The sequence below is a fragment of the Poecilia reticulata genome, linkage group LG9 (assembly GCF_000633615.1).
Source record: "Poecilia reticulata strain Guanapo linkage group LG9, Guppy_female_1.0+MT, whole genome shotgun sequence".
NCBI lineage: Eukaryota > Metazoa > Chordata > Actinopteri > Cyprinodontiformes > Poeciliidae > Poecilia > Poecilia reticulata.
This window is the reverse complement of record NC_024339.1, coordinates 21,309,915-21,327,953: the sequence shown is the minus strand read 5'-3', so window position 1 is coordinate 21,327,953 and position 18,039 is coordinate 21,309,915. Positions and strand designations below refer to the sequence as shown.

Below are 18,039 nucleotides of genomic sequence, written 5' to 3'. Positions count from 1 at the left end.
CGGGATTGAGACCTAATTGTGATCCATGTGTTAGTATTTACATGGATGGTAACCTTGAAGCCACATGTCTCATGAAACTGCTCACACCTTCACATTTCTAACACATTTCAGCCGTTTTAGTTTTACAGAGCCAATTCCCATCACCATCTGTTTACAGGGCTTTCAGCCTAATTAAGTGCTGATGAGCACTTTCTTTCCTCCTTACAAATTACTTTTTTTGTCTCGTTGCCACCTGAAGGCTGTTTGGCATTCTATCCTCACAGGAAGTCTTGCTCATGTAATGGGGCTGCAGAGCAAATTTACTTGCCATTACCAAATATAGCTTTGTGAGAACTTTGCTCCTGTAATTTTACATTTTTTTTTATAACCATTCATGTCTAGTTTGAACATCCAGTTCCAAGCTTTAACATGTTTGTTTCTGTTGCTTTTATGGAATGATCTCACTCGAGGTTTATTAGCAAGCAAAGCGGATTGCTTTTTAGGCTTATCTGTTGAGAGGATTATGTTGGCTAATGTTTGGTGTTTTCCCTCTCAGGTTGGTGGCACAAAGGCAGGAGTGGTGCGTTTCCTTGGAGAAACGGATTTTGCCAAAGGCGAGTGGTGTGGCGTGGAACTGGATGAACCTCTTGGAAAGAATGACGGGGCAGTGGCTGGCACTAGGTACGAAAGCCACGTGATTCACGAAAGACTAAAAGAAATGTTGTTTTAATAAACCACACACCTTTATTCTGCAGTTGAACAATTCTCACTTTATTTTTTGTCTCTAGATATTTTCAGTGCCAAGCTAAATACGGCTTATTTGCTCCAGTTCACAAAGTCTCACGTATTGGCTTCCCCTCCACAACTCCAGCCAAAGCGAAAACGACAGCTCGAAAAGTAGTGACCACACCAGCTGGGCTGAAGAAAAGCCCCAGTTCCTCTTCAGTCAGCACCATGAGCTCAGTGGCGTCCTCCGTCAGCACCAAGCCAAGCCGAACAGGCCTGGTGAGACGTTGCCACACTTGACATTGACATCTCACTCTCGTCAACTTGTTTTATTCGGTGCCTCGCTGTATGGTCACGCTGGTTTTTCTGTTTGACCAGCTAACTGAAACGTCATCTAGGTATAATCGAAAGATTTCGGGCACCACAGCACTGCAGGAGGCCCTGAAGGAGAAGCAGCAGCATATTGAGCAGCTAATGGGTGAGAGGGACATGGAAAGAGCCGAGGTGGCCAAGGCCAATAGCCATGTTGGAGAGATGGAACAAGAGATCAGCCTGCTCAGAGAAGACCAGGAGCAGGTTGGCTCACAAATTACAAGTTTGGATGTTGGATTCAGTGCATTTTTTTCAGTCAGTATCAAAGGTCTTGTTTTTTTTTGTTGCTTTTTTCTTTTGGTTTTGAAGATGGAGTCAAAAATGGATCAGCTCCGTACCCTGGTAGAAGCTGCAGATAAGGAGAAAGTAGAGCTGCTAAATCAGCTGGAGGAAGAGCGCAGGTGAGAATTGTATTTGAGACGAACGCGCCTTCAAATCAGACACCGTTTTTGAGTTTATTATGATATTTAATTAACAGGAAAGTGGAGGATCTTCAGTTTCGAGTAGAGGAGGCTTGTATTACCAAAGGAGACCTGGAGGTAAACTTGCAACACATAATATCTCTGAGAAAAAGTGCAAGATGTTCAATAAAAATATGGCAGGGATATTCATTTTTTTTATTATGGCCAACTAGTTTCAATTTTACAAAAATCTATATATATTTTTACTAGTAGCATGTGCTCCAACATCAAGTATAGTTCAACTCAATATCATCATTTCAATAAAATCTATTTTAAATACTTGATTTTCAAAAGCTAATAAATTTATTTTCCCAATGTCTGCTCTGCAAGATGATTCTACTTGCAATTAACTAGCATCCTTTGTCACAGAGTTGCAGTCTAGGTAGTTCTGTTCATTTGCGTTTACTCTTCTTATCCATACAGAACCATCTGCTTGTCCAGTTAATTTGAATAGGCAGTTTCTAGCTTTATCATATGTTAGCAGATGTGCAGTCAAATGAAAGTAAAAAAAAAAAAAAAAAAAAAAAAAGGATCCAAGAAGAGAGGCCCAAAAGCAGGAAATGGTCACATAACCAAACTCAATCTACCAATCGATCTACACCTATCATTGTCAGGCATGAGTCAATTACAAACATGTTGCTACTCACAGGAAAAGGATTAACAATTGGTTTTAAAAAAACAGAACTTGTTTTACTTATGACTGTTTTAGCATTTTTATTGCATCAAGTTTAAACAGAAGTCCTGATTGAGAAAGTAGAACAGCCGAGGGATATCTTTGTTTTCTGTATCTGATGAAAGGATGCATCTGTTTCACAGCGTTATGCAAGAAATCATAGCCACCATGGAGACATCAGAGTTTGAATTAATGATAGAAATGAAACCAATAGGGTCGGAAGTCCCCTTTTATCGCTTCGTTACTTGTGTTCTAAAACTTTTTTTTTTTGTTCTAACAAAAAGTGCTGCATTTAAAGCAGCATTTTAAAGCTACTTTAAATGCAGCTTTAAATGCATAAAATGAAAACGGTACAATCAGGCGAAAACATAATTCCTCTAGTTTTAAACTGTTACAGTTGATGCTCAGCTGTGATTTTTGGTGCCTTTCTGTCCAGTGATGTGACCTTATGACTTGTTCTTGCCTCCTATCCTCGTCTTTCATGTTGGCCCAGTGCTCAGCATGAAATCACTGGATGCTCAGCATGAAATCACTGGATGCTCAGCATAAAATCACTGGATGCTCCTCTGTCATTTCACTTCACTGACATGAATCCCTCCAGGCTATGCAGCCAAACGTAATGTCTACTCAGTTTGATTCGCACGTGGTTTTCATGATTATAGGTACTCCAATGGAAAATAACTTTAAAAATGGCAAATTTCAGTGACATAAGCCCCTTTTTTTTTTTTTTTTTTTTTGTAATCACGCCTTGCTTGGTTCTTTACATTTGATTAGATTCTAAACTTTAGCTTTACAGCTTAAATACATGCGATGCATGACCAAGCAGTTATTTAATATAACTTGTATTTTGATTTTTAATATGAAACCTAAAGTTAAAATGAGGTTTATCATGTTCACCCAGGAGCACAAATATATTTTGTTTTGCGTAAAATCATTTATTAATCTTGTGCAATACTGGGAAGTCAAATCAAATTAATTCTGTGTCACAATTCAAAGTGATTTTTGTTTTACAGAAGAATATTTAAGTCACAAGTCTTGCTCATGGTGGCCTGTTAACTGCTGGTTTATTATACTTACAGTTGAAGCAACAGCCTTGGCAACCAAGAGAGAATTTTTTTCTGGTATTAAATGTGGATATTTATCAAGCTACAGTTTTACCTTCATGATGCAGAAAATGTCTGTTAGAATATGACATTACAGTGCCTTGCAAAGGGATTCATGCTACTGTGTCAGAGTACAACCAGAGTTTTAATGTTTTATTGGAAGTTATATTTGATGGACCAAAAGGAAAGTTGTGCATTAGTGTGAAGAGGAAGAAAAATGACGCATGCTTCTCCATTTTTCTTTTTCCAAATAAAGCTCTAAAATACGAGAAGTGTATTTGTGTTCACACCCCTGAGTCAACTCTTTGTGGAACCAATGTTTTCTGCAATTGCAAATCCTTTTTGGATGATTTTCTACCACATCAGACTGAAAACTTTGCCTACTTTTTTATAAGACCGTGGCTCCAGTTCAGTCAGATTGGATTACTGGTCAAAGAGTCTAAATTGGCTGGTCTGGACTTTGACTGGTCCATGTAAATATGACTTGACCTAAATCTGAGGTTCTCAATCCTCTGTTGTATGCTGAGGAAGTAATGCAATCATTTGAATCAGGGGTGCTGGATCAGAAACTGTTGTTGCCCTGCTCTGTGTTCTTTTTATCCTTCATGATGCTGTTATTTCATTAATAAACTTCGGAGGCCGTCACAGTTGGATTAAATTGCACATACTGGGGCTCTATTCTGAAATCGGTGCTTTCTACTTGGTTGTATTTTAGTGAGTAGCGTGACATGAATGATACCTTTTGCAAGTTGCTGTAAGTTACAGTTTAGTACAAGGGGTTGTTGCCTATTATGAAAAAGCATTGGTTTGATATACATGGTCATTGTTGTTTATTAATCATAACGGTTTGCTTTATTCACCAGGTGTCAGTTTTGCATGTTTATGTCTACAACTGCCTGCTACGGTCTCATCCCTACGCTTGTCCTGCACACCCATAAACATGCTTGTGTTGTATTTGCCGTCACCCATTCACAAGAAAAGCCCATTTGCAGCCATTTTGCCCCCGCATGAAATTCCTGCATGTGATGCCTTCTCATTTCCACCCATTTACGACGCACCGCGCCCATCCAGATCCAATTCCCAAGCCTTTCAGTTCTTCACACACAAACGCAACTCACTCAACTCTCTCCTGTTTCCCCTCCCTCTCTGTCTGCGTTGGGCTGGCATGTGATGGTGGCACTGGTGTGTTCTCTTCCTCTCCTTGTTTACTAACAGACGCAGACCAGACTGGAGCATGCCCACATTAAGGAGCTTGAACAGAACCTGCTCTTTGAAAAGACCAAAGCTGAGAAACTCCAAAGAGAGTTAGAAGACACTAGGGTAATGAATTCTGCCTGGGGGCGGGGGTGCTGCATTGGGAGAGAGGGCCTGAGGCGGGGATACACAGCAAACACATGTTGAGGTTTTCGAGGTGTCAGTATAGGTTTGTACATGTGTAAAGATGTGATTTTTACGGAGTTTAAAATTGATCTTGTACTAAAAACATCAGCTTGTACTATAAATATAACCTCAATGGCCACTTTATTATGTACACCTCCTAGTTAATTGTGGTCTAGATCACTGTTTGCCATCATATCTGCCTTAATTCTTCACAGCAGAGCTTCAGAACCATTCCTCAGCTATTTTGAATCATATTGACATGATTGCATCATAAAATTGCTGCAGGTTTGTCAGCTGCACGTCCATGATGCAAATCTTCTATTTCTCCGAATCCCAAAGGTGCTCTGATGGCCTGACATCTGGATTATTGAGGTCAATGGAGCACAGTGAACTCATTGTCACGTTCAGCATTCTAGTCTCAAGTGGTTTAAACTTTGACGGGCTGGATAATCCTGCTGGAGGAATTGATTTATTCACTTTTTCAAAAAAAAAGGATGAGCAGATCAGCAGTAATATTTAGGTAGACCGTCCAGTTGGTACCAAAAAATATTCCTCACACAAGTACGCTACTCGGCACTTTTACACAAGGCAGAATGGTTCCATCCCTAAAGTCTGAATGCTGCACCTGACTGAAAATGATCGGACCAGGCAATACGTTTTCAGTCCATTATTATTCTAATTCTGTATTTCTGTGAAATACGGTCTCATTTTTCTGTTCTCAGCTTACATAAGTCTTGCCTGGTTTGTTTATCTGCTGTAGCCCATCTGCTTCAAGGTTCGACATGTTGAAAGAGTGGATATTCTGCATACCTTGATCCAGTCTGCTCATTCTTCTGACATCAAGATACTTTTTTTTTTTTTATACCTACACCGCTGTTTTGATGGGCTTATTTTTGTTAGGAGGCAGTTCAACACGTGTATGTAATAAAGTGGCCAATAATGTTTAACATTTTATCACTAAAACTTAAACTTCCTCTAAATTTTAACCTGGTTTTCTATAAATGCTTTCAACAAGCTGCTCAGCATGAACCAATGCTTTTCTGATATTGCTGCTTAACCAGACAGACGACCTTTCCCCCATCGCCTCAAATCATTTTCCCAGATGTCCCATGTTGTATTTCTCCTGGCATCCATTTGTCCTGCTTATTTGGCATCCCTACGTTTTGCTAGTATAAAACCTATTCCCCACTCTCTTAATTCTGAGTCCTGGTATTCCTTCGTGGTATTGAAGTCATTATATGCACTAAATTCTTATTATAATGTGATTTATTGTATGAATTTATTTTCCTAATAAAATATGCGACATGTCAAAACCAAGGTGGAAGAGTTTGAAAGAGGCCAGTGAAACTTTTTTTGTGGCATTGATACAGTAATTTGTTCCAAAAGAGAACAGAGCAATTATTGAGCGCACATAGTAGACATTTATGTAATTTTTTAAAAATTTGGCTTTATGCAATTTTAAAATTTTATGACTGTCTTAGTTTTAAGTTGTTTTTTTGCCATAAGCCATAATCATGAAAATTTACAGAAATTGAAAGTATTAAGGACATTTGAGTGTAATGAATAAATAAGAGAATATTAAAACGGCTTTTGGGAATCTACAAATTTCATCTGGAATATTAAGTCTGTCATTAATGTAAATTGTCTTTTGACCACAAGAGGTCAGTATAATTCATTTTTGTGAGACCAAAAGTTTGTATATTTTGTCTTTAAACATCAATTTGATTAGTTTCTCTATTGTAAAACAGTTTTTATTTGGCCTGTAATGTCATTTTCTGAGAGTCGCACAGTAATTTTAGACTCTATGCATCGTTATTCTGTTTTAAGATTTCTGAATAGAATTCCGTTGCAAATGAAAGATTTCTGCTTTTTAAGGTTGCTACAGTGTCGGAAAGATCCCGCATCATGGAACTCGAGCGAGACCTTTTACTACGCAACAGAGAAGTGACTGGCCTGAAGCTGCGTCTTGAGATGCAGCAGAACTCAGAGGACCCGAGCGGCGCACTGTCCCCTATCCTGGAAGAGAACAACTCTCTTAGGGATCAGCTTTCAGCTGAAGAAGCTAAACACCAAGAAGAGGTAGAGTCATACAGAGCAAAGCTGGAAGTGCAGGAAAAAATCCACAGCGAGGCGGTCGCCCAGCTTCAGGCGACATCTGTAATGCTGTCCAGCGACAAAGAACAGCTACAGATGCGCTTAAGCCAAGCAGAGAAGGACAATGCCGACACCGTTGAACTGTGGCGTTCAAAGATGGAGTCTGTCATGGAAGAACGGAAGGCATTTTTTGGCAATGGTGCAGATGCTCAGATAGACGAGCTTGCAGAAACCAAAAGTGCTCTGGAAAAGCTTAAGGTGGAGCATGAAATAGCTTTAGAAGAAGCCACAGCCAAACACGAAGCCAAGGTCTCAACTCTGACTCAGGAGATGCAGGCACAGCTGTCGTCTCTGTCCGAGGAAAAGGAGCGACTGGAGGAGTCACTGCGGTCCAGTGTCGAGAAAGCAGAGGAGCAGCACCTGGTGGAGATGGAGGATGTCCTCGGAAAGCTTCATGCTGCTGAAACTAGGATAAAGAAGCTCGAAGAAAAAGAAACCAGGCTGGCACAACAATTTCAGGACAAGGATACAGAAACCAAAGAGCAAGAGGGAGATATGGCAACTCTACGCAGCCAGTTGGCACAAAGTAACCAGGAGTGTGTGGCTCTGAAGAGTCAAGTAGAGGAGCTCCAGAACCAAGGACATGGTAGTAGTGCAACGGTAGGTTAGAAAACTCCTCTCGGTCATTTCACTGTTCAGTATTTTTTTTTTTTGTTGTTTTTTTTCTTTTCTCTCAGTATGAAGATAAACTTTTGCTTACTGCAGGTTGTGGAACTGAGCTCACAGTTGGAGGGTAAAGAGCAGGAAGTGGTCACCTTACAGGAGAGTCTGACTACACTACAGCAGCAGAAGGACGTCATGGAGAGCGAGATGAAAAGCCTGGTGAGGTTCATGGAAAAGTGTTTGTGTTTCTCTTTGGGACATAATTGACTTAAACCTCCATTTATTCTGTGCGTCTGTGACTACAATGCCTTCTTGTTTCACTCTTGTCATGTATAATATAACAAATTTAAAAAAATTGTTCTCCCCACAGAATCTAAGGCTGCGCCGAAGCACAGAGGAGCTAAATAAAGCCGTTGAAACTATGAAAGGTAACTGATATAGTTATTGCGGGACGTAATGCCCCTAATGTTTCACTATGAGTTTACAGCTCTTTTCCTTTTAAGTTTGCTTGGATTAAAACCGTGTTTTGTTTTGGACAGAAACAATTGAGAATCTGGTTAAGAAGAACGAACACTGCACGTCCTTAGCTAGTGAATCAGAGACCCTAAGAAGTCAGCTTGCTGGTTAGCAGATTGAAACTGTGTTTGTTCTGTCCTGAATAATTTGCAGTAAGGTTGCATCAAGCCAGTATTATGTTGTAGTATGCTTTTCTCTTCCCATTATAACATTTGGACCCTATAAGTCAGCTGGTCTTGTTTTTCTTTAGTAACTGAGCGAAAACTGAAGTCTGCAGACGAAAAGCTTGAGCAGTTGTCAATGGACAAGAGCAAGTTGGAAAACGATATTTCAGACATGATGAAGGCGTCTGGTGACGATTCAGTCCAGCTCACAAGAATGAATGAGGATCTCAAGCAGAAGGAAAGGTAGTGAAACAATACTATTTCTTAAATGTTAAAATTAGTTTGGTTTTAATCTACTCATTATTCCAAATTTCAGACATGTTATACTTGCTGTTAGAATAGTTGCTCAGTTTTGTAACCTGTTATCTCCTTTGTTGACATTACACAGGAGACTTGAGGAGTTGCAGAATCGGATGGCAGAGGAAAAAGAGAAGATGGCAGATTTGGAAGAAAAGCTCCAGAAAGAGCAGTCCAGCAAAGGGCATGAAACGAGTGTTCTTCAGGAGAAGATAGTTACCTTGGTTAGTATTTCAGGAATGTAACGAGTATGCTACTAATCCATTTAAATACTTCCACTTCTCAGTATTTTCTGTGTGATTTGACTTGAAAACTAACGCCAATTCCTTTAACTCCTAAAGTAATGTTTCAGAAATGTACAATCACCCTGTCAGAACATTTCAGGACTGCAGTGAATGTGTTAGATCTAGTTAGAGGCAATAAATGTGAAGTTTTGTTTCACTTTGCGGTTTTTGCGTTTGCTAGGAAAACGCTCTTAAACAAAGTAAGAGTCAGGTTGAAGATTTGAAGGCCTCACACGAGAAATCCCTCTCCGAGGCCTCTGAGCTCCATTCAAAGGAATTCGAGATTCTGCACACACAGTTTGATCAGCTGAAGATGGAGCTTTCCTCCTCCAAGGACAAAATCCGAGAGCTGGAGAAAACTGTGTCTGAGCAGCAGCTTTACAAAGAACAGGCTCAGGTAAGCACTGCTGCAGAAGTATGTAAGATGAGTCAATATGTTTTAAGAGGTTCACTGGCAGCGTGTTTAAAGATCAGCAAGGTTTATGGTATATATGACTTATAAGGAACATTTGTGAAAATCTAAATGTTTAACAAAGTCTCAAATGGCATATTATGTGTAAACTTTAAATACATCTGTTTTCTTTTTTAACACCAAAGCATAATGTTAAGCACAGTTTTAAAAAGCATCAATTCGGTTTAAATGCAATTTTGTTATTTTTACATTATTATATTTTTAAACGCATTCACCTTAATGGTAATGATTAGTAAAAATAAAAATTAAAATTAAAAATGCCAGGCAGAGGGTAGAATGACAAAACTTTCATAAAATAGTGTATTATGTTTAATAGTTTTATCTCTTTTTTTTTTTTTTTTTTTGTCAAAAGAAAAAATTTATTGATAAAGAAAACCAAAAGCAGGAGACTGGTTTTGTTACACCTACACTGTGAATGTGTTCATTACCATTATCACCACTAAACATTTCAAAGCAGCACCAGCACAGAAGCAACCCTTGTCACGTTATTTTATATACCGTATTTTCCGCACTATAAGGCGCACCTAAAAACCGTCAATTTCCTCAAAAGCCGACAGTGCGCCTTATATATGGACCAATATTGAGCCACAACAGGTCTAGCAACTACGGTAAGCGGCCGCCAACTTCATTTCCCCCCGTAGAAGAAGAAGCGCGCGGTGCATGCTGGGATAGTTGTCAGAACGCTGGTTTGTTAAAGTTTGATAATACATTTAAAGCCATTTAAAGCAGGGGGGCAGAGGGGCGCAGGAAGAGACTGTGGCGGCAGCGTGTCGGTTGATCTGTGTTACCCAGAAAGCAGTTGGGCACAATATCGCAACACCAACACCGTGAGTGAAACAACGACTGGGGCAGCCTACTATATAAAGTACTCTGGGACCACTGCTTTACAAATGTGGATGTGTAATAATAGAGTACGGAACAAATTGGCAACCCAAACTGAAGCGTCTATTCTATGCGCCTTATAATCCGGTGCGCCTTATAGTGCGGAAAATACGGTACATTTTTTATTTATTTTTTTGCTTTCGACTCTGTAAGCTATGACAACTACCACTCATTGCCACTTGGAGGCGCCATGTCGGTAGTGGGTTGGAACCCTTTTGACCTTCAGAACTACCATAATTCATAATGGCACAGATTCAACAAGCTTGTGGACGTCAGTCAATATTAACACATCAGGACCCTCCAGTGAATGACAATACTCAGGCAGACTGTGGCGATAACACAATGCCCAGTTGGTGCTGTGGGGCTAAAAGCACAAGAACAAAATATGCCCCCACACCATTACAGCACCAGCATGTTGACAAAACACAAAGTAAATCTTTACTCTGAGCTTCTCAAGTCTCTTGCATGTGAGGGAGTGGGCTTTAAAAGGACGAGTCAACTATAAGTTACAGGGGGCTTATTTACTTTTTGTGAAGGGATTATTTTGGGATTTCCCTTTTTCTGTGGAAAATTTTCACTTGTGAAAATTCACACAATTTTCACTTGTAATTGTATTAGACATTTAAGGTACAAGAATAACAGAAATTTGGCAATTTAATTTTCTTAATAGAAAAAAATGTGGTGTTACTCAAATGACTTTCTGTTGTAATACTGTATAAGTGCATTATATTCATGCCACCATTAGTGGTAACACCCTGGCAATCTGCGCGCCCTTTATGTTATTAATTACCTTTATTTGTGTTAATGCCATTGTTATTGTAAAAGGTTTCTTAGTCGATGTGAAAATTTTCTGCCTCCGCAGTTTGTGGTTGAAAGCTTTGGTGTGACCCTCTTTCTGATTTGTATGCTTCTGAGGCTTAACCTTTCCATTTGCATATCACTTGTATCCATGACTAGATGGTTTATTTTGTATTTATTCATGCATTGCCCTGTGTGTATATCCCCCCTTTTTTTTCACCTTTTATTTTTCCAGCGGCTTTCTGCTGAGCTTGACTCCTACAAGCATGATGTTGACAATATGTCAAAAAAACTGGATAAGCAGAGTCTTGATCTGGAAAACATGTTTAAGCAAAGTGAAGATCATAAAGTTGAGAAAGACGATCTGGAGAGGCAGCTTTCTGAGTTGCAAAATAAACTTTCCGTCACTGAGATTAGTTGCAAGAAGGTTTCAGTGCAGAATGACGAGCTGCTGGCAACTAATGATAAACTCTCAAAACTTCAAGAAGAACTACAGACCAGTACCAAACAATTAGATGAAGAGAGGACTTCACTGAAGAAGGAACTGGAGAATCTCAAACACCTGCTCCAGGAAGCAGAGGCCGAAAATAAAGATCTGCATCGTGGTAAAGGTGAATATTTGACTCAAATTAAGGAGCTTCAAAGAGAAAATGCTGAGATGAATGACTCTGTCTTGAAGCATCAGTTGGACGTCCAGCAAACCGAGTCTAAAAAGAAGCAGCTGCTTGAGGATTATGAAAATGTTTGCAAAAAGAAGAGCCGCCTGGAAGAGGACCTCAAGGAAACGGAGTCAAAGTTCACCTGTGAGAGAGATGATCTGATATTGGAGCGAGATTCTGCAAAAAATGCTCGGAAGTCTCTTGACGCTAAAAATGCTGAGCTGCAGGAAAAAGTGAAGTCATTGAATTTAGAAAAAGAAGACCTTAAGATGAAGAATGTGCAACTCCAGTCTCGGGTAGAAACCCTGACAAACGAGAAAGCCGAGTTGACGTCTGAAGTCGGCGCTGCTGCTCTGGAGAAAAAGAACCACGAGACTGAGAAGGAAGAGCTCCAAAACAAACTTGGCCAAACCAAGAAAGACTTGGAGAGTCAAATTCGTGAATGTGAAGAGCTGAAAGCCTCTAAAGCCAGCCTGGCCCAGATGCTTGAAGAGTTCAAGACAAACAGTCAAGTGACAGATTCTGAAAGGCTTACCCTGTTGCAGGAAAAAGAAGACCTGCTTGCATCCCAGAGGAAGGTGTCTAGTGAGAAAGACGATCTTTTCAGAGAGCTGCAAGAGCTGAAGGAGAAGCTCCATGTCCTGACAGAACAGTTGTCCCTTTCTCACGAAAAATATAACGAGGCGTCATCGTCTTTTGAGCAGGAGAAACGAGCATTGCGTCTACAGAACTCTGAAATGGAGATGACACTTCACGACTTGCGTAAAGAAAAGATGAGCCTGGATTCAGCTCTTGAGCAGCAGAAGACGGATTTTGAGCGTTTGGAGGAGGAGAAGGGAGAGTTGGAAGGGAAGTATACCAAGGCCTTATCTGAGAAGGAGACTCTTTCTGTGGAGCGTGAGAAGCTCGCTGGTGATAATCGCACAACTAGGGGCCAGTTAGATGGTTATAGCAGAACCAATGCTGACCTCCTTCAACAGAAGAGTCATCTGGAAACGAAGCTTGAAGAAACTAAGCATCAAAAAGATGAGCTGGAAGCCAAGATCACCACTCTGGAACGAGAAAAGACTGACCTACAGAATGAACTGCAGAAACATTGCTCTGATGTTGAGATTCTGGAAAAGACCAAAATTGAACTCGTCGCTGATCATAATAAAGTAAAAGCGGAGTTTGAGAAGTCCAACTTGGAGCTTTCTCAACAGGTAGATAACCTTAAAAAGGACCATCATTATCTTCAGTCTCTGCAGACCGAAGCTGAGCAGAAAGTCCATTCTTTCCAGAAGGAGAACCAAGTTCTGCTGCAGGAAGTCCAGGAGTTAAAAAAACGGATGACATCTCTGTCGGAGGCGAAGGACCTGCTTGAGACAACTCTACAAGCTGAAAACTGTGAAATCACTAAAGCAAAAGCTGACAAAGATGGTCTGTCTAAGCAAATTGAAGAACTTCAGAACACTTTGTCCAAAGTAATGCAGGAAAACGAAGATATATCTTTTCACCGCAAGAATGCTGATGAACAAAGTAAGTCTTTTAAAGCAGAAATGGAATCTCTGAAAGAACAATTAAAACAGAGAGGGCAAGAACACCATCAATTGGGCCAAGATAGGGAACAGCTAGTAACTAGGCTTGAGGAAATAGACAAACGGATGACCCTGTTGACATCAGTGAAGGAAGAGCTGTTAGCTAGCCAGTCTGAACTGAAGCGGGAAATGTCTTCTCTTTGCACCGAGAAAGAAACCTTACTCGCCGAACAGTCGGAACTTCTTAAAAAGGTGGAGTGCTTGCAAGCAAGCAACAAACGGCAACAGGCTGAACTCCAGGCCCAAAAGATTGAGAAAGAAAACTTGGAAAAACAGTACAAGAATGCTCTCGAGGAGGTGTCTGCGTCTGCCGTGGTGAAAGAAGAAATGTCCTCCAGCGTTACGCAGCTGTCGGCTCAGAAGGACGCCCTGCAGGCTGAGAGGGATGAAGCCGTCCAGCAAGTCAGGGAGCTCGAGTCGCAACTAAAAAACGCTATTTCTAAGCAGCTTGAGGTATTTCTCCTCCAGTACTAATTCTAGTGGTGCTGGGGCTTTGCCGCCTTCACATTGCATGCTTGCTAGTTTGTCTCCCTTTTAATTTCGGGGCTTAACTTTCATCTTCCATTTACTAACTTCTGTTTACTACCCTTAGCTCCCAGCTTTTGCCTGTGGACTTATAACGTGAGCCAAGTGTATGCTAATTTAATTTTAGTTGGACTTTGAACACCTTGTTGCAGCCAACCATTTGATGCAGTTTATTGGATGTATTAATCCAAAGAGGCTGGTCTAATGCTTCCTTTGACAAGCAGGAAGCATTCGCAAATTTTTTTCAGTCTCCGTTCTGAGGCCACAGGTTGCAGTAATCATGGTGGTAATTGTCGTCAAGAGTTTAGAAAAATACAACGTTCTAATACATGTTTTAAAGTGTCAGTCTGTTAATCAGTGATGAAGTGTCTCAATAGAAAAGCATGTTGTTAATTTACTTAAGTTGAAATAATTGTATTATAAAAATATGCACTTGTATATGGTTTTCAACCCTCAGATCACACAAGAATGAGATTCTATAGCTTTAATGTCAGTTTGCTGGTTTTATGTAAAGCTGCTCATCTCACTAAGTTTCTTAATCCCGCACCGCTTAGGCTTCTGGTAACGCCGCTGACGCTCTCAAAAAGCTCGTAAAGGAGAAAGAAGCTTTGCTGAAGGAAAAGAACGAAGCTCAGTCATTGGTGGAGGCACTGCAGCGCTCCAACGACGAAATCCAGACTCAGGTGAGAGACTGGTTGGGTCAGAAGGAACGTCAGCAATGCAGTAGTTCAGAGATGAACTTGCTTTTTTTTTTTATGAGTTTTCACAGGTACTTTGAAACTTTCTAAATGTTTAAAACTTAATTTTAAATTTTTGAGGTAATAAAAAATTTTTATTTTTGGATAAAAATCCTTAGTTTTTTTCAACTGTTGAATATATTTTGTATTAGAATCTACATCTATTTTGGAGACATCAAGTGCAGCACATACAAGTGTTATGCTGAATATGCTTATTTGTAAATGTTTGTAATCACCATTCTAAAGTAAAAGATAATTTTTGAAATTTAATCACACTTCAGAGAGAGAGAGCAGTCGATCTCTTTCTGGTTAAGAACTGTTAGACTTAGAGGAGCTGACTCTCATCCCAGCTGCTTGACACTCGACTGCAAACCACACCAGTGCATGATGAAGGTAATGGCTTGAAAAACCCAACATCATCTGCAACAAACGACGACCCTGAGCTTTTTAACCCCGACTCTTATTTTCAAGACCAAAACTTCAGGTATTGTCCATGAACAAAACAAACCGGATCAGTGAGAGGAGGCAGTCCTGACGGAGTCCAACTCTGGAGACAAACACAGAATACCTTTGGGACACGTTCCTAAACCTTTTCCAGATCCACAAAATGCATGTAGACTGGAGGAGTGAACTACCATGGAACAAGCCATGGGAGATTAAAACAGGAGCCAAAGCTCTGAGCAGCTTGGCCCTCAGGATCATAAGGACTGAAAACCTCTGCCACATTGAGATGGGGACTCAACAGAGACAGGCGGCATGAGGAAGAGTTCGGTGAAATGATCTTTTAGCTTTAGACTTCTTGTTATTGACATATCTTTTCTCGTTTTAGCTGGAAACACTGAAGAAAGGGAATTTAAAGTATCAAGAAGACCTGAACACATCCAAAGAGCAGCTTTGCACAGAAACACAGAGGTTGAAGAGTCTTTGCCAGGAAGTGTGAGTACACTCATCTTGGATTGTGTGAATTTTCCAACATACTTTACCAACCATCCATCGTACTTTACCAACATTATTTATGGTTTGAACATATATTGTCAGCCTGTCAGTTGGGTAATTTCGTCATTTTACGTTTCATAAGTGAGGAGCTTAAAGAAGCGGCATCTGTGACGTCGCAGACTCTGCAGAGTCTTCAAGAGGAAAACAAAAGGCTGTCTCAGGAGCTGGCGAACAATCACAAAGACCAGGGAGATCTGGTGACGGTGAGGGTCACTGGTACTGGCATCAATATCGTTGTTGTACTGCGTTTATATGTAACAATTGAAGTCAATTTAGCGTTTTTAAACTTGAATGTTTTTTTTTCCCCCAAAGCTAACTGATGCGCACTCAAAACTCAAGAAAGAGTTGGAAGAGTTGAAACAAAGGTAAACTAATCATGTTTTTATCGCTCCAGCGTCGTCAGATAATCACACAATGATTCAATATTGTATTTTTAAGGGTTTTTATTTTTTTTAAAAAAGCTTGCATGGTTGCATGAGATTTGGCATTTAATAATGTAGATTGTGCTTGAATACATGGCTGATTTATCACACTTCTTTCCCTCCAAAGCCTGCCAAATAATGTCTTCAGGTACTTGATGCTTTCTGATATCATGACTTGTCTGCAGTCACCTCATAAGAAAAATCTATTGACATGTTTGACCTCAGCTGCCTGGCAGACATGCTCTGCGTCTCATTCTTTGTTCTCAGAATCATTATTAAATTCAGAAATACCAAACATTTTTTCATTTAATATCCGTTTTATTCCAAAGTCCTGGCTGAGTAGTAATTGCTTTGAAATTGGAGGCGTTTTCTCTCTTTGCACTGAACATATTTTCACGGTTCTCTCCGATCTGGGAGTGTTTGAAAAGGAATCTGGATTGGAGTGTGGGACATTTTCAGATTGCCAGGCTTCGTTCTCATTTCCATTTGTAAATGATGTCGTCCTTTTCTTCCTTGTGTTTTCTCTTCCTCCTTCATCTCCTTTTTCTGTTTGTGGTTACTCTGTTATGCGTCCTTCTTTCCTGCCTTCCTTGCCTCCTCCTCAGTCTGTCCTACCCACAAGACAAGACACAGGGATGTCTTATGTGCTTTCTGCATCTTTCTCCTTTCTGTCCCTCCTTTCTTCCTCAACTCCTACCTATATTCTGTCCTGTGTCTTGCCTGCTTTGCTTGCTTTTCTTCTTTGCCTCCTTGTCTGTCTTTCATGACCTACCTCTCCTCCATCCTTCTGTATTTTGTCTCTTGAAGTATTTGCCATGAACTCACATTGAAAGTTGTTTAAAAATGAATGTTTAGTTGACATTTAGCGGATACTCTGTTTAACAGTGAAAACGCTCTGAGGGAGCAGCTGAGTGGAGAGAAGGCCGCCCTCCAGCAGTCCATTCATAAAAACAGTGCCTTAGTTGCAGAAAAGGACCAGCAGGTGGAGAAACTGAAGCGTGAGGTAAGGAAGAAATCTGACATTTTACTTTATCTCACATCAGGAGGATTTCTGACATTTATCAAGACCTGCTTTTTCAATCTGTTGAATCCTAAATGAAGCTTTTGGCGTCATTTCCTTTCTACAGCAAAAACCATACCCACCAGTCCTTCAAGAGACACTTCTGACAGGATGTCACTTCTGGGTCAAATAATGACCTGCTTTCATTTTATGTGTTTACAATCCTCCTCCTCATGACTTTGAAGATGACTATCTGGAAACCTCTGTCAGTGCTGACAAGCTGACACGTTTTATCGTCTTCGCAGAATCAGATTTACATGCATAATGTTTCTTTTCTCTAAAAGCTCCTTTAAACTTTCGCTTGGAGATTGACATCTCATACATGAACTCCATAAATGATAGCATTATTTAATCATAGGCATTATTTTTTTTTATTTTTTTTTTGCAGCTCCGTCTCATCTGAAAGTGAAATTTGGTGGATGGATTGATAAATGGTAACATTTGTCCAGTGTGTGTTAAATTATATTGAAACAATTATCTTGTTTTCTTTACAGTTGGTTGCAGTGCGGGAAGAAAGTGCCTCTATTAAGACGCTCCAGAATACAATTGAGGCTTTGGAGCAGGAGAAAGATAATCTACAGGATCACGTGAAGAGACTGGAGAAGGACCTCGCTGTCGGGCCTGATGTCAACCTGACCTCGGGTACGGCGGCATTTCAAACAACCGAATCGAACATGGCTTCCAGCTCAGTGATTGGAAAAGACATCGCTCTGATTTCCTTCTGTTTTCAGGAGATGCGGTTTTGGACCGACTGAGAGAAGATAAGGAGACTGCAGAGAGTCAGGTCTGGCAGTCTCACTAATCCTGAATAAAAGAACATTCCTCCTGTTTTTTTCCCTGAGTTTTCTTATAGTAACCACATTCCATTTAACATAAGACTTGAGTATGGGGCATCCGTGTGTACTAACTTCTTAAATACTAATTCATACTGCTTCAGTCTTTGTAGCTTAGTGAGAACTGGTACTGCAAAAAAATGTTTTAAGTTACAGAAGGGCATGTCTGTCAAATAACGTTCAAGCATATTCTAATTTGTAGACAGTCATTACACACAGGGATATATTTGAAGCATTGAAATTTTCCAGTCAATAATTTCGATTAGGAGTGTCACTTCAGAGTCCTGCAGGTTTTACATGCGTCCCTGAGCGCAGCTGATTAAAATGACTGAATTACGCCTTCAGCAAGTCCTCTCTGTTCAACCA

The 18,039-nt window shown here is 40.2% G+C and overlaps 1 protein-coding gene across 8 annotated transcripts in view; it reads left to right on the top strand.

The window, feature by feature from the left end:
• Window positions 1–18,039, top strand: part of clip1a (CAP-GLY domain containing linker protein 1a) — a 28,494-nt gene that overhangs the window by 5,980 nt on the left and 4,475 nt on the right. For 4 of the 8 annotated variants that reach the window (XM_008418559.2, XM_008418556.2, XM_008418557.2 and 1 more), the window contains exons 4-25: window positions 536–660; window positions 768–984; window positions 1,084–1,281; window positions 1,387–1,478; window positions 1,556–1,616; window positions 4,530–4,634; window positions 6,570–7,448; window positions 7,554–7,670; window positions 7,822–7,879; window positions 7,991–8,074; window positions 8,218–8,374; window positions 8,520–8,652; window positions 8,894–9,109; window positions 11,100–13,553; window positions 14,180–14,308; window positions 15,192–15,298; window positions 15,441–15,561; window positions 15,671–15,723; window positions 15,908–15,928; window positions 16,666–16,783; window positions 17,335–17,482; window positions 17,572–17,624. In XM_008418559.2, coding sequence (XP_008416781.1) covers window positions 536–660; window positions 768–984; window positions 1,084–1,281; window positions 1,387–1,478; window positions 1,556–1,616; window positions 4,530–4,634; window positions 6,570–7,448; window positions 7,554–7,670; window positions 7,822–7,879; window positions 7,991–8,074; window positions 8,218–8,374; window positions 8,520–8,652; window positions 8,894–9,109; window positions 11,100–13,553; window positions 14,180–14,308; window positions 15,192–15,298; window positions 15,441–15,561; window positions 15,671–15,723; window positions 15,908–15,928; window positions 16,666–16,783; window positions 17,335–17,482; window positions 17,572–17,624 — 5,646 coding nt within the window. The remainder of the gene's footprint in view (window positions 1–535; window positions 661–767; window positions 985–1,083; window positions 1,282–1,386; window positions 1,479–1,555; window positions 1,617–4,529; window positions 4,635–6,569; window positions 7,449–7,553; window positions 7,671–7,821; window positions 7,880–7,990; window positions 8,075–8,217; window positions 8,375–8,519; window positions 8,653–8,893; window positions 9,110–11,099; window positions 13,554–14,179; window positions 14,309–15,191; window positions 15,299–15,440; window positions 15,562–15,670; window positions 15,724–15,907; window positions 15,929–16,665; window positions 16,784–17,334; window positions 17,483–17,571; window positions 17,625–18,039) is intronic. The other 4 variants (XM_008418561.2, XM_008418562.2, XM_008418560.2 and 1 more) reach the window with 4 other exon arrangements.